A 15,917-nucleotide genomic window follows, 5' to 3' on the forward strand; every position below is an offset into this window, starting at 1 on the left:
CTTCATCTTGAGTAATTTGCGGCTGATCTTTTATTGAGGTCAAGTCTCCTCCAGATAAATGATGTCTCCAGAAAAAGTATCCCATACAAGTTATTATGAAGAAATATGAGAGCCAAGAGAAATGATCGGACTCGCCGTATTAATATTTGATCAGTGTGAAATCATTTTAATCTCCTTTTGTAATTAAACTTTTGACAGTCATGTAATGGAGGTTCGGCAAAAGAAATGTGGAAAAAATCACATAACTATTTAATTAGTTCCCGAACTCATTAGAGAGTTTCCGCGTATACACGTCGCCTATAAATCCTGCGATTCATGCGAGAGTGACACTGCGGGTCATTTGGAACCGAAAGAAGAAAAATGTTTTGCCCTTTTTATTTGTCAAACTTCAATGATGGTGCAAAATACACATAAATAATGTCTTATTTATGAATTCATAGCAGAGATGATGACAGACAGATGCTTAGGCATTAAATAGCTTCATAATGTCCTCTTCCTCCTCCTCCTCCTCTGCTCAGAGTTGCCGACTCAGTGGGGACAACCTGTCACAGGGCAACAGGAAAAAGAAACAGAGTCTATTCAACAAACACAAAATAGAGCTGTTGGTTTTCGCTCCCCTGCGGAGTCGAGTTCGCGGTCAAAACATTTTCCTTTTCAGCGAGCGTCTATAAACTGTGCGCCGGAGATTTGTCCCGCTGTGTATCTGAGAGCTTAGATCATGCCATCTTCCATGTACCAGTTATGCCCTTTTACATTTAAAGCCAATGCTTGGAATTTAAGTGCAAAGGCAGAGTAAGCTTCAGCTCCCCAGGTCACAAGCAAAAAAAAAAGAGAGAAATAAATCACAAGCAGCCGAAAACAAGGAGCGGAAAGTTGTTGGAGCCTCGGCGGCATTGAAAAATTCAGGTGACGAAGTTTTCTTTTTCTTCTCCCTCATAGGACGCATTTCATTCGTGCAGCCGCCTTAAGTCACTCTGTTAAGGCGGTATGGAGTCGCTGGTGCCTCCCCACAGCCCGCTGAGACTCATTAGGACCTCCCTCATACCTGTGCAGCTTGTCATGGTCTCCCTGAGCGGCCGGGCCGGGATCCTCTACGCTCCAAAAATGTCAGAATCCTGCATCGTCCAGACGTTTTCTGTGAAATCTTATGTCTTTTTTTTTTCATTCCAGTTTCTCCCCAGAAGCTATTTTCTGCACACAAACAGGTCAAAGTCAAATACATAAGAAGTGTTTTGTCTGGAGCAATTATGAATTCTTCACCCGCCATTTACAGAGAGGACTATAATGGGACTCTCTCTGGGTTAATGTTGCACTGAGGATGCGAGCAGGTGGAGGGAAGTTAACCGTCCCGATGTTTGACCGACAAGTGTTGTGCGCTTGAATAATGAAGTCATCTGCAACTTAAAGAGCATGCACTACTCCTTTCTCTTCTTCTAAACATCTGCACAATGCGACTGTATTTTTGATAAGACATAAAGAAAGGAGGCGAGGCCAGTTATTCAGTTTATTATTAAAACAGGATTTGGTGACATCTTTCCTGTTTATTTTCTTTCCGTTTTTAACTGTCGAGGTGCTTCCAGGGAAATTATGGTGAATTATTACATTATATTTCCAACAAAGTGTAAAATAAAGTGTTGGATCAGTATCCTATGTGTTCTTCTCAGGCGCTGTAGTCGTGTTTGTTGGGTTGGTCGGTTCATCACTTTGGTCCAGACTGAAATATCAGCGCGTTAGCATCAATTATAGCAACATCATATCATAACTGCATACAATATCAATCACAGTGGTTTTCCGCCAGGTATAAATGAATTCGAGCGTCTTTTTTTCTTGCTTTCTGAAAGAGCGCCCGATGAGTTAACAGATTTTGTCACGATGCAAAACTGTTTGACTGCATAAGAATCCAGCGTGTGAGCGCCGACTAATGCTAACAGACAGAAGCTGTTTCTGCTGTCTCAATGGAGGCTGAACGATAAATGACTCCAACGTCTGAAGAGCAGGAAGTGATGTCGCAGTATTTTACGACGTTACTGACTGATGCTCCTCTGTGGAATCTAAACAACCTTTCTCACTGACAAGGTGGGGAACACAGAGTATAAACATGTGCATAAACTGCACGATATATGTATTCATTGCAAACTACGACTCCTCAAACACAGATACAGACGGCTGTGGCTCAGGAGGGGGAGCGGCCGTCCGCTGGTTGACGGGTTGTCGGTTTGATCCCCGTGTGTTTGCAGTGGCTGCGCCCCTCTGAGGCGCTAACACAGATCCACATTCAGGTTGCCGTCAGGAGACACAATGAGCAAACCTGTAATGAAGAAAATTGGATCGACGGGGACAGATTCAGGGCGTCTTACCGCCTATTAATCTCACACACAAAACTGTCAGATAATCTCTGGTAATGAAACAACGCAGGATGTATTTGTCGGAGCTGATCCAGAGAGTCTGTGCCAGCGCCTCGCTCCTCGATGCCAAACACCGTTTGCGTGTCTGCGTGTGTGTGTGTGTGTGTGTGTAGACGCGAGTGCGCGCCTCTCTCCGCTGGAGAACATCAAGTGCTTTATTTCATTTGCAATATTGATCTTTTTGTTCTTGGATTGCTCGACGCTCACCAGCATGAAAAGATGACAAACTGCGATCTAATTGATTTGGCTCGGCTCGGAAGCGGGAAAGGTTGACTGAGCGTCGGAGGACGAGCGGCGCGGGGAGGCGGCGCGTTAGCCTAGCGCCGTGTTGGAGAAACGTCGGGGAAATGATTTGCATGTGATGATATCATAACCACAGTTTAATGCCTCGCTAATGCACACTGACTTAGTGTGGAAATGAATTTCTCTATTTACCAGAATATGAGATGGAGTGTGTGTGTGTGTGTGTGTGTGTGTGTGTGTGTGTGCGTACATCCAAACCAGCATCCCGAAATGCTTTTAGCAGCCACTTACGTGCTTTTTCGTTGCGTTTGTCTGCAGCTTTAATTGACACGCGATGAGTAATTGAAATAAAAAATGGAGGTCTGGTCGTTACCGGTTATGATGATTCAGTGTATTTTGATAACGCGGCCTCGAGATGAGGCCCCGATAATGATGTACATTAAGCTGCACAGTTTTCATTCTCATCCCCCCCCCCACCCTTTCACAGCCTAATGACAGTTTTATGGGAAACTTCATTAGGCAAAAGGGATGTCGAACCGATAAACATCAGCTCGTGTTAATTCTGGGATGAAGTGGCCTTGCTGTGGTCCTTTCATGTTAGTGTCCAGGTTTCTATTAAAGGTTGAGGTGTGACCAGATTTGATTTATTGTTCATTAACTCATGTTTAACAGGAGTTATCTTTCCATCCCTTTTTTTCCTCCTCCACCCTCGCTGTTCATTTTGGGACTTTTCGCTCGTCTCTCTGTCCACACGGCGCTCTAATGGAGAGGAAAGCAGCACCGGGGCTGCGGATAAACAAAGATGGTGATTCATCTCCCGTGTAATCCGAGCAGAGGACACTTAAGTGGGTGTCTTCTAGTGTTAAGTTCAACGTATCGGATTCGGGATCATGCGGGCCTTTTTTCTTATTAAGTATCATGAAGTATCAGATCTCAGTCATGAGGTCCACTTCTGTTATCCTGCTCATCCTTGACCGCCGACACGTCAAGAACATTGCATTATGTTATCTATTGATTTAATGCTAATCCGTTTTTGGCATGGCGGAGCCTCACCCACCAGTAAAGACGCGGTGTGTCACTCAGCGTGAGGCTTTAATAACCTGCAGGTACTTGTTTGCAGACTTTCTTTGTACCCAGAGAATCAAAAAGGCGGCAGGTCGGGCATCAGTGGACGGCACCAGATTATATTCCTCATTTGAAACATGAATCAATGGATTAAAACAAAATGCAGCAAACTGCAATGGAAACAGAGTTAGCGAATACATTGTTTTCTACATGAAGCACGTGACTTCAAACTCTCCACACAACAGAAATGTTATATTTCCAGCGTCACATTTCCACATCCTGGTCTTTAGATCGAGGGTTGACTGGCGCTCCCTTAGTCCTGTTGTTTTGTTGCATCTTTTCTTCTGCAATACACACTCTTGCAACTAGAACTGCGGCTGGCCACGCAGTTGCATCGACGGACTCGTTTTGGTTTGTGGTTCCCGCCTTTTTCCATACGCCAGACCAGCAGGTGGCGCAACGACCGTTTAGAGTCGACGTTCACCGATATCTCCCTCCAGGAGTTCACCTCCATCTGCGTGTCCTGATACTCCGTCAGACGGGTTTTATAAATGCTCATATTTGTGGACCTCTTCAGCCAAACGTTCTTCAACGGGATCCATTGTTCGTGTTTCTGCTGTGGCTTTTAAAAACAGCGGTATTATGCTATGAAACCAGAAATGAGAGACTCAGACAGGACGCGGTTAGCGGACCAATCGCAGCCTTGCTGCTGCGAACGGCTCGCGTAGCTTTGACGGATAGTCAGAAATTTTGGGCGACGCGCGCAAGATGGCTGACGGGCCGACGCAAGGGGCCCTTGCGGGTCTCGCGTGCTTGCGTCTCTGCGTGAAACACGAGTATAAAGGACCCTTTAGCCACAGTCACGACAGCAGAAGAGAGTGCGCAGAAACCGGATCCATCACTTTCTCTTTCGACGTTCCCACCGGTGCCGTGACGCTCACTTCTCGTGGAAAAGATGCCGATTCGGTCCAAGAAGCCCGAGTCGACTTCGCGTCGGTATCAGAGAGAAATTTTGAATTGATGAACAATCCTCTAAAAGCGGCTGTGGGAGGCGCGTAGAAACACCTGTTTGCTGCGCAGAGGCCTTCCAGCAGCTGTTCCCAGCGTCTCCCGTCGACTGTCCCTTCGCTTCCCTGCAGTTTCCCTTCTGCCGCTGATTCGGTGCAATAAGGAAAGTAGAGTCAGACTCAAACAGGGAACGCGCTTTAATTTACAACCACCAAAATGCAAGCAGGAGGAGAAACAACGTCTCCTTTGTCTACGGGCGTCGGCTCTGTGTCGACAGCAACAAACAAACAAACGTTTGTTGTTCTGAGACAACAGCTAAAGCGATAGCAACGTGTAGCGCAGACGATGTTGTTGTTTTTACTGTTTTACTGAGATGCGTGGAGCCTGAACAGAGGGGCGATCGATGAGCAAGAACGAAAAGACACGACAATCTGTCGATGTCAATTCTTAGTCGGGGAAACCTCTAGATATAGATCTATCTATCTATCTATCTATCTATCTATCTATCTATCTATCTATCTATCTATCTCTCTCTCTCTCTCTCTCTCTCTCTCTCTCTCTCTCTCTCTCTCTCTCTTTCTCTCTCTATAGATAGATAAATATACACACACACAACATGAAAGATGCTATACTCTCTGCAGAAAACTAACTTTTTAAACAAGATTCAACAAACGTCAAAGCTCTTCAGTGGACAGCGTGTTGTGCTCCAGGTTAAAGACACGGTGCCTCTTTTATTTGGGAATCCTGATATTTTACTCAATGACATATTGACCTCATGGAAGACTCTCACAGATATCATAAAAATACGTCTCGGCTGATTGCATCCTGCTGATTGTAAGAAAACTCCAGAGCAGTTTGATGAATTCTGATCTATTGTGCAGAATACAGGATATGTCATGAAGAGAAATATGTTTTTCACGGTATATGTGGGACTATTAAAAGGTGTTTGAGGATCAAAGTCATTGCGTATTCAGCATTTTTTTAGGCCGCAGTTTTGAATGTTCGGGAACTTACATCCGCTGTGTTTAGCACGTGTCAGCAAGTTGTACAGCGTGTGTTATTATAATATTCATTAACACACCCAACACTCCTGTTGTGAGTTGACGTGCTGCCAAGGTCAAGTTCTTTTTTAATGATCAGTAGAATTTGTTTTCTCCGGTAAATATGCCTTAATGGACATTTTATTGTCCCCCTAAGTGCAGCCCCCTCAAATGAAGTCGACTTTATCAAAGATGAAGAGCGGATTCATGACACGGTAACTTCACCCACTCCCTGAGTTTGTGTACGTCTTCATCACCTGAGGTGAGGAGCACGAGGCCGTCTATGCCGTCCCTGCCCTTCATGTCTGTGGTTTTAACGCTAAAAATAGAAACGCTCATTCAAAAACGGCCAGTGTGATGAGATAATGCTCCAGCTTTTTGTCATGCAGGGGAGGGAAATCCTGGAAACCTGTTAGGAGGGATCCTTTTGAAGGACACGCATCGTTCCTCATGAGTATCGTGTGTTGGCGCCTCGCCGATTCACACGTCTCTCTCTGCCCGGTCCTTCACCTGGTGTTTTATCTCGCTCTCTCGTGAACGACGGACACTTTGTCGACGTAAACAAAACCACCAGTGAGTTAGGAAGGTTTTAAAGAGTAGGAGAACTTAGGAAGAAGTCATTAATGTGTTAATAAAACCCCAATTAAAGACAGGGTTGGTAACAATCTTCAAAACCTTGTCAATTATATATATATATATACATATATACATATACATATACATATAATGAATGAATGTTCTGAATGTCCTGGTTTGGATGGAGGCTCGTCCGTTTCTTGCTGGATTCAGAAACTTTTGGAGCTCTTGCTGCTTTCATTGCAAACTTCTAAACTAAATTACGTTGGTCATATTACATATTTTTACATACGTCGCTGCATTTAACCCATCCATAGGAAATTAGGAGCGGTGAGCTGCTGAGAAGCACCCGGGGTTCAACCGGCGGTTCAGTGTCTTGCTTAAGGACACTTCCACATGCAAACTAAGAGGAGACCAGGGATCAAACCGTGAACCTTGCGGTCTTAGGACAGACACTTCACCCGTGAGCCACAGCCGCTCTCCACTTGGCTGTTCTCCATTCATTTGTTTGTGCTCTTGCTAGTTTCTCAATTACCGATTAGCGACCCTGCCTTTAAACGTCTTGAAACGCTCTGCGGACACGAACACCGGTCTCCTGGTCAAAACCCCCGTGAGTCTATTTAACTCACTGCTTGTGATGAATTTCTTGGTCTTGTCACACAAAGTCATCATACTCTGGAAGCAGGTTCTCACTCTCGTCAACACTTCACCCTGCCGTGACCTGAAAGCACTCCTGAAAGCGTTCGACGCCGTTTAAAATTCCCACTGATTCAATTCTAAACCACACGCGACCCCAATGATAACGCCACATTATTGCAACAGGCACACACACACCCGGATACTTGCGATGCCGCGCCCTCCGAAGCCTCCACCTAAAACGCTCTGCTGTTTAATGCAGCTGCTCAGGATTTCACGGATGAGGACAAATTTGTAAAGCAGAAATCCTCTGGCAGGTTGAGAACACTTTGATAATCTCCGTGCAAGCAAGTCTTTAAATGAACAGGTGCCAAGATAAATGCACCCTGCAACTATCTTAATGATAAGCAAACAACGCAGGCCCGAGGTTTAGGGAACGCTGTCACACCAACGATGGCGCCTGTAGCGGTTCTGGCATCTTTGAGGCGAGTGGAGGCCTTTAAAAAAAACAACAAGCTTGTGCACTTGAAACAACCCCGCCACCCAAGGGGATCTTGAAGGAACTTTAATGTTCTTAACTCAACCATTTTAAATTGGTGACTCACCCCCGAGGGTGACAAGAGCATTCCTAAAGATCCCACAATTTTTGCAGAGAAAAATGTTCTTTTGTATTTGTCTCAATGCTCTCGCCATTACCGCTGAGTTTTGAGGGGCTCAAGATCACCAGAAGAAGAAGAAGAAGAAGAAGAAGAAGAAGAAGAAGAGGGCGGGACTTCCTCAGAGATCCGCGGAGCACTCCGAGTCCCCCGACCGGCCGGATGTTGTTTATGACGCTTTGGAAAATGAAAGAGGCACCACTCGAGGGGCTCTCTGTCTTAATCCGCGGACATTATCTCCACACTGTAAGCGGGTCTTGGCTCGTTACCTCGCAGTGGAGAGCCAGGCTGGCAGGGTTTTCAGGGAGAGAAGCTAGAAAGGGAAGGGGGAGGAGGGGAGGAGCGCCTCGCCCGGCCGCCGAGAATGTAATCTCCAGATTAGGGGGCGAGACGAATTCCCGCTGCCAGCCTGACCTTGTCAAGGCAACGGAGGAGCCAGAGTGAAATTGAGATTTCAGGACAGAACCGAGTCGAGTCGAGGCGATATATATATTATTATTATTATTTGAGCGTTAGTGTTTCTTTTTCAAGGGGGTCAAAGCCTTGACACTATGATTCACGCTAAATGCGTGCAGTCACACTGGTAGCACACATGAAATGTGTGTGTGGCAAACCGTTTCTGGCGCTGGCCGCGCTGCCTGAAGCCCTCAGCGCTGTATCAGGCGAGTGCAGTCTGTGTCGGCTGAAGCAAAAACAGGCAACGTCTCCAAAGCACCGCCGTCGCATCTCCTAATTTATTGAGCTTGGGACATTTTGCATTTTGATCTCTGTGGATCAGTATGTATACGTGGATGAAGGCTTGGTTGCTCCGTGTTGTACCTGAAATGTCAAAAAGCATTTTAATGCTGCTCTCTTGGTAAAGAAAATGCTACAATGCTAAAATACAGATTGCAATAATTTAGCAAGTACAAGTATTTGATGTGCATTTGGGATGCATTGAAAGCCCCTGAAACCTTGTTTTTAAAAAAATTTTTATGTAACTTTAAAAAGAAGAAAAAACACACACTTCTTTAATTAATAAGCAGTAAAAACATGCTCGCTCAATTCAATCGTGTCAGGGGTTTTGCTGCTAACAGCCTGAGATATTTAGCCTGGCACCGCGTGAGACTGTAGCGTATCGTTGCTACTGTTAGCCAACTTTAGCTCGATATTGTTTTATAATGAACATTACGGAGTCGGTTCACTGATTTTATTACGCATTCATACTTGTGCTAATGTTACGCCGTGTTACGCCACTTATCGCCACAGTTTAAACATAATTTGTTTTGTGTATAGATATTTATAAAGTAAAAGACAAAAATATCAATTAAAGCTGAATTCTGATTGGTGCATAGAAATACGTGACTCACCTGTTGCCCCGCCCACCGTGACGCAGATCCAACCAAATAACCAACTTTGTCAGAAAGTGTTGGAAGCACATTGAGTAAATCAAGGCCTTTAAATATGTATGATGTGCATATGCATTTTGTTGGAGGGGTAAACAATCTTCCACCTGCAATTTTCTTTCATTAAAGTTGTATCTGAGTGACCTCAATGTCCTTTTGATTGTGTTTATATAAGCATGTTGTGCTGGATAGAAAATGGAAAATGAGAATAACGATGTGGCATTCATGTTTGAGCATTTCATTCATTTGACCCGTAATTGCAAAACAACAAAATAATGAGTCTGTCTGCCGCAGACGGCCACACGCAGCATCAGTCGCATAAAGGAAGTGGCGTAAAGCTGCCAACTACCATTGTGCTGGTTAGACAAGATATATTTTTATTGCCTCAGACGCTTGTTGGAGCCGAAGAGAAACTCGCCGTCTCCTCACGATTTCTCAATTCATTTATTTACACGAGCAAACGCACCGTGAGCTCAGCTCTTCTATGCAGGTGAGCGGAAATGAGGAGCGGTGCAAATTATAATAACGTCCATAAAATGCAAATGAGTGCAATGTTTTTTTTTTTACTGCTTTATTTATGACGGGGAATGCGAGCAGAAAGTTGAAATAACAAATTCTTCTCAGCACTTAACATCAACCAGGATGAGTCTGGACCGAAGAAATGCATCTTAACAGGACAAAAAGGTGGACGAAACGTCTGACAGCCTGTATTTACTGCTGCTGAAGGTCTCTGTGAGATGCATGCGCTGCCCTGGGGCACTCAGATAAATATCACAGTTAGATAAATATCTGTAGGTTGAGCCACGGACATAAGAAATAAGATAAAAATGTGGCATGGAACACTGTGTTATGTACAATTAATTCTGAAGCACAAGTCAGAAACAGGGTTATAAGGCTCCTCTCCGCCTGTGAAAGAAAGCACCGGTTGAGGCTTTCATCGCTTTCGACGCGGCCTCATCCAAACCTTCCGCTCACAGCATGAAAAAAAAGCATTAAAAAAGCATAACAAAAGCATAAAAAAAGGGGGTCATCATATCTATAATCCAACGTCTGTGTCGAACGGTGTCAGAACTCCCTTGAACACTCGCAGCCACTGCGAGCGCTTGAATAATTAGTGCTTGAATCCGTGCATACGTTATTATATTTGTGAGCTGTGAACTTTTGCTTCCCACAGTGGCACCACGAGGGCACAGCGCACCGCCTCGTTGGAGAACTGCTGACCCGGTGCTATTCTTCACATTTAAATTAAAGCAACCCCGGCCCCTCAGCACTTTGATTTTATTGGTAATCAGTTATGGGAAATGAAACCATGATAAAAGTGGGTTATCATTTGGGTTTTCCTCCAGCATGCATGGAGTGAATTAATGAACATCTCTATTTCTCTTTTCTTCTTCTGGATCCGTTTCGTTGACATTAAGGGAAACGGTTCAAACATTTTTGATAGTTTATCGAATTTCTTGCCAAGATTTTGATGAGTACATTGATTCCACTCACATTTCAGTGCAATGCACACGGAGCCGGTCAGATTAGTTTTGCATAAATACAGAAGAACTGGTCTGGGGAATAAACATGTTTTCTTCAGGAATAGTTACAGAAGACCCTAAAATCCCAAATCGAGGGTTTTTATATTTGAGTTTGTGTTCCTCAGATTAAGTAAACGGTACATTTTTAAAGGTGTCGGTCACGCTAACCGAGTCCAGTATTCATGCTAAGCTAGGTTAACGGCTAGAGGGTTTAGTTTTAGGTATCACAATTATTTGTGTAAGATGCTTATCTCATTTAGAGTCAGATTAGTTTCCACACTTAGCATCCTTTGTCATCAATTTGGGTTAAGATGAAGGAAAAAGTTCACAAATATGACACAAATCCAAGCATGAAGAGTTCGTAGATTACCGACCAGTGTGAAGGAAGTCCAAATTTTGTATTTATATGACGAGAAAATTCTAATTTAAACTGAATTGTGTGCAGTTTAAATAATCCATTGAAAGACAAACAGCAAACCACGGCAGTAAAGCGGTTTCCAGCACGTGATCCTGTGACTGTAGATGTGAATCTCCCTCACGCCCTGGACCCAGGGATACATACAGATACCGTACTCATGATGTATCGCACCCCTCAACACGGAATTTGGTGGACTTAATGACCCAATTGCCTCAGTCCCCATTCCCCAACTCGACTCTGCAGCGTGCAGCTGAAGTCATGCATAATCCCACAAAATCTACCCAGCTTATGAATTTTAAATGGGGAGGCCTAAATCACAGAGCTGCTTTTAAGTGAATCCATTGCTAATAGAAGAGCAGACAGCTGGGATGGTGTCCCGTTGTTGGGTGTTGTCACCCAGAGGGGCGCATTTTATAGACTGTAAATATATTTTTCATGTGTGCAAAGGTTGTAAAGTTGACTTATTCGACGAACGGATCCCAAAGAAACAAGGGAGGCGGATATTGTACAATCACAGTTTATCACAGCCATGCTATTGTGTTTGTTTTGGAGTCACAGAGTTAACTGTTCTGATCCGGGATCGTCATTTAGCAACAAAGTCGACTTGTGAAGCTCTGAAAATTAATTAAATTCAGCTTTTTGAAGCCAATATGTCTCAGCTGCTGCGCAGAGGCAGTTGACATGAATCAATGAAATATTAAATTAGCAGACTTTGTGTGTTCTACTGAGGGGTGCTGTTGCTGTTTAAATATGTTGGTTATTCCTATTGTGTGAAGCGAAACTTTGTTTCGTTCCTCCAGTATAATATGAGTCATTAACCTTCGACGAACTGCAAATGTGCAACATGCACCGTGTAAAGAAACCTGCCGTTATCCATCAGGGTGAGATGCTGTGAGTCATCACATCGCGGATAGCGGCCTCTCCTCAAAGACAGGCATGGGGTAAAAAGTTATCAAAGTGGGCGTGTCAAGGATAACTAGAGAACGTGAGAGGTTCAAAGTCCACCGTACGTTCCAACCTCTGACTGTGAATAACTGTATTAACGTCTAATTGTGACATTGTGGTCGGGACAATTACACAAGCACCTCATTTGAAGCGTACTGACTAGAGTTCTTTTTATTTATAATGATAATACAATTATTCTCACAAAGTTTTACATAATTAGACATTTGTAACCGTGAATATGAACTTCTGCCTGTTGGATTTTTGAACACGATGTTTTGGGTCCAGTGCAATGTAAGAGGAGAGCTGCATGTAGAGCCTTGCTGACTATGGGACTGTGTTTTTAGCAACGTCACCTCTTTGGCAAATGATGTTGGTGAAAAGTTGGAAAGCAATACCAGAGATGTAATGGCCGAGACGTATACTTTAAACATATATTATTTAAGCATTTTGGAGCAACGCAAGCTTTAAAAGCTTCATCAATTGACTGAATTGATTTGATTCTATTTTTTATTAAAAAATTCTGGCGGCCAAAACAATTATGAGTGATTCTCGGTGCGTTTCAATGATTTCCAGGAGTCTAACGCACTTATTCAATAAAGGTTTAGTTTAGTTGATTAACTGGATTCCCGTGAGCTGACCACTAATCTTCCTGTGGTGCACAGACAGGACAAAACGTAATACACACAAAAACGTGCAAGACATAACAGTTAAAACCAGTACAAACAGTACAGTCAGATACCGAGTGCAGTCGAGGACCAGCATGTGTATTGTGCAGCTGATCCATAATTTATACAAAGAAAAATCAGATGGCTTACAAAAGCAACGGCAAACGTCATGTGGTATTAGCGAATAGCAGAAATCACGCTACTTACAGCCGGAAGAGAGGAGCCTCAATGGAGCTGGGCGAGAATAAAAAGAAGAAAGAAAACAACGGGCCCGTTAAGCTCGCTTCAGTGGCGCGCGTTTCAATCTCTTCCTTTTGAAAACACTCGGCGAGCGCTCGCGGGCGGAGGCAGTTTCAAGAGTTTTTGCCCGCCAAAAAGAAACTGCACCGCAAAGAAGCGATCTTTTGAAAAAAAAAAAAAAAAAGACGCCGCAGTCGGTTAGTTTTCGCGTGTCGGCGTGAGCTCGGATGTTGAGCTCGGATGTTGAGCTCATTTGAAGCCGCGGTTTGGCTGCTTATTTCACCTGCTGATTGATCGCCGTGCTCTGTTGGTGGGTTTTATTTGCGGGCGAGCCGAAGAAAAGAAACCGTGAGCTTTGAAAACAAAAACCAAAAAAACATGGATAATTTTCAGTCTCAGTCACAATCTCCCGACACATCAGAGCCCAGATGTTTTGAGGACGACGCCTGGTGGAAAGGAGAAAAAAGAGGCGTTAATATTAATGTTGTCTTTCCTCAGAACGTGTGCACTCTCTGCCCCCCCTTGGGATAAACCCAAGCTTAAAGATATCTCCGTCTCCCTGATACCTCTTTTATCCTCGTTAAAACTCGTATCAAAGGTTTTAATTACATTCCGCCGTATTGCTGCAGAGCTTTGTTGAGAAATCACCAACGCCTTTTATAGTTTCCAGTTTGCGGCGCTGATATGCCCGGCTTACTTCTGATCCAGCGTAATTGAAAAAATGGGCATGTGGTGTCTCTGGTCGTTTGAACATGTGCACATGTTTGAGTTTCTCACGTTGCCAGACTGAAACAGGACCTTTCTTCCACCAGAATCTCACCATCGCATCTGAATGTGAACCAATCTAAAGAAACTTCTATTAACACGTGAACTGTAAAGCTTTTAAAGAATCCCGACCTCGCCCTTTTAAATCTTTTTTTGTTGTTGTTGCTTCTTCTTACTTAAAAGTCGTTTTTGAACACCATAAACACATCTGTGATGGAGCTTGCCCTCTGCTTCACCTTTTCCCCTGCCGGGCTTTTAGCCGGGAGTCTTTAGCCGTAACCTCCACACACCTCTCAGCCGCCCTCTCCGCAAAACCATTTTCCTGGCGCTGAAACACAGATGTTATCCATCTGATTAAACGTTCAAGGTTACATCTCCAAATACATCAAAGTCTCCGTCTCCCGTCAGAAGAACGGTGACAGCCAACACTTTTGGGAGCCCGGAGGTGCGAGCTCCAATGTCCTCCCCATTATTATTATTATTATTATTATTATTATTAGTTTCTTCTTCTGGAAACGTAAATTGGGTTCTCTGCTCAAATTGAGAAGTGTTACGGTGATCGAGACGGAGCCTAAAGGTTAGAGGAATGATGCTTTGTTTACGACGCCTAAAAGGGTCGAGCCAATCTGCAGAGCAACACTCAGGAACGGTCAGGAATACTGCTTACCTGGCGAAGTCTTTTCAACATTAATAACTGGTTCTGGGTTATCACATTTCTTTCACAGCATGGGGTCTTTGAAATGTTTCCTTTTAAAACTAGTGAATTATTCATATTTTTGGGAACTCCGCTGACAAACTTTCTTCCAAAAAGTGAGATGGGAAGGTTGAAAGCCATGTGCATTGTTTATAGCGCTGTATACTTACTTCATTATTGATTTATCTTCTGATTATTTTAAAAGTTATTGAATTGTTTGCTCAGTGTTTGATTTGTTTAGTCTTGCCAACAGTCCAAGATCAAAAGATATTTAATGTAATGTTGGAGCCAAACAACTAATCCATCAATCAACCTCTTTTTTTTCTTCTCTAACTCAACTACGGCCCATGGCTAGCCTAGCTTAGCATGTTTGAAGCGGGGGAAACAGAACAACCAGATTAGTCTAACGTTTAGAAAACATAAACCTCAAAAGATCACAAATTCACAACTCATATCTTGGACGGAGTTTAGGACGGATATATATATATATATATATATATATATATATATATATATATATATATATATATATATATATATATATAAGCACAGCTGGGTCACAGTGAGGTTGCCATGTTTGGCACCATGCTTCCTTCTACATCAATTACAAAACCTGTTTGACGTTGTTATGCTAAGCTACGCTAGCCAGGAGAATGCTATATTGATCTTCTTTTCTCTCTCGTGGAAAGAAACCATTCCAAAATGTCCGACTGTTCCTCTGGTTGATAATGAAGAAGCTTGTCGTCGACGCCGGCTCATTAGCTTTCTCTTTCCTTCCCTTTCAGAGATCGAGAAAATTCAGAAAGACGAGGACAAGGAAGAGGAGAAGTTCATCGACGTCGTCATCAACAAGAACATGAAACTGGGCCAGAAAATTTTAATACCAGTCAAGCAGTTTCCTAAAGTAAGTGCTGCACCGCCGCCACAGCCAGAGACTTCTCCAAGCATGTCAAGAGCACAGATAGAGACTTTCAGATGGGGTATTTATAGATAATGAAACCAACTACAGTAGCTCCGGTTTTTGATTGAGATTCCTCACAAGAGCCACTTGAAACTTGTTGTTGACGCTTTATGTTATCAGATGTAACATATCTGGAGGATGTTGGCTGACAGAACTGGGGTAGAACTATATGAGGGAAGTTACTTCCTCTTCTTCTTCAGAATTTGTTCGAGCTTTTGAGACTCCGCGAAGCCTCTTTCGCACACACAGCTCTGGGTAAATTACCGGGATAACCTTTTCATGCCCCACTTGGGGATTTTTCCACTATTCACACGTGCACTACTACGGTCAGGAGCGTTTCAATCTTGCGTCTTCTCCCACTCGAGCTGGAGGAATGGCGGTTGGCGGTACGGATTTGCCTGAATATCGCTCCCTGCTCCCATGCAGGTAATGTTCCTGAACATTTCAGGGATAGATTGCGTGCGTTCAAGGGACATAATTCTCACTCTTCTCCCCCTCACACACACACCTCTCTATTACACTGACCTTGGTCAATGACGCTTTGATGTCTTGGTGTATTAATTTGTCAATGAATATTTATGAACATAGGATTCAGAAGAATTATCTCACAGTGGATTTTATTTTCTTGAGTGTGCAGGGGATTTCTTATGACCCCTTTTTTTTTTTTAAAAAAAGAGGTTTTCTCAAGTTCT

At 43.6% G+C, this 15,917-nt stretch overlaps 1 protein-coding gene across 1 annotated transcript in view; it reads left to right on the top strand.

Annotated features, from left to right (window-relative positions):
* Nucleotides 1-15,917, top strand: part of khdrbs3 (KH domain containing, RNA binding, signal transduction associated 3) — an 89,052-nt gene that overhangs the window by 26,060 nt on the left and 47,075 nt on the right. The window contains exon 2 of the mRNA XM_068576378.1: nt 15,050-15,168. Coding sequence (XP_068432479.1) covers nt 15,050-15,168 — 119 coding nt within the window. The remainder of the gene's footprint in view (nt 1-15,049; nt 15,169-15,917) is intronic.

The sequence above is a fragment of the Clinocottus analis genome, unplaced genomic scaffold, assembly GCF_023055335.1.
Source record: "Clinocottus analis isolate CAN_PGR_092001 unplaced genomic scaffold, fCliAna1.0.p SCAF_14, whole genome shotgun sequence".
NCBI classification, from domain to species: Eukaryota; Metazoa; Chordata; class Actinopteri; order Perciformes; family Cottidae; genus Clinocottus; species Clinocottus analis.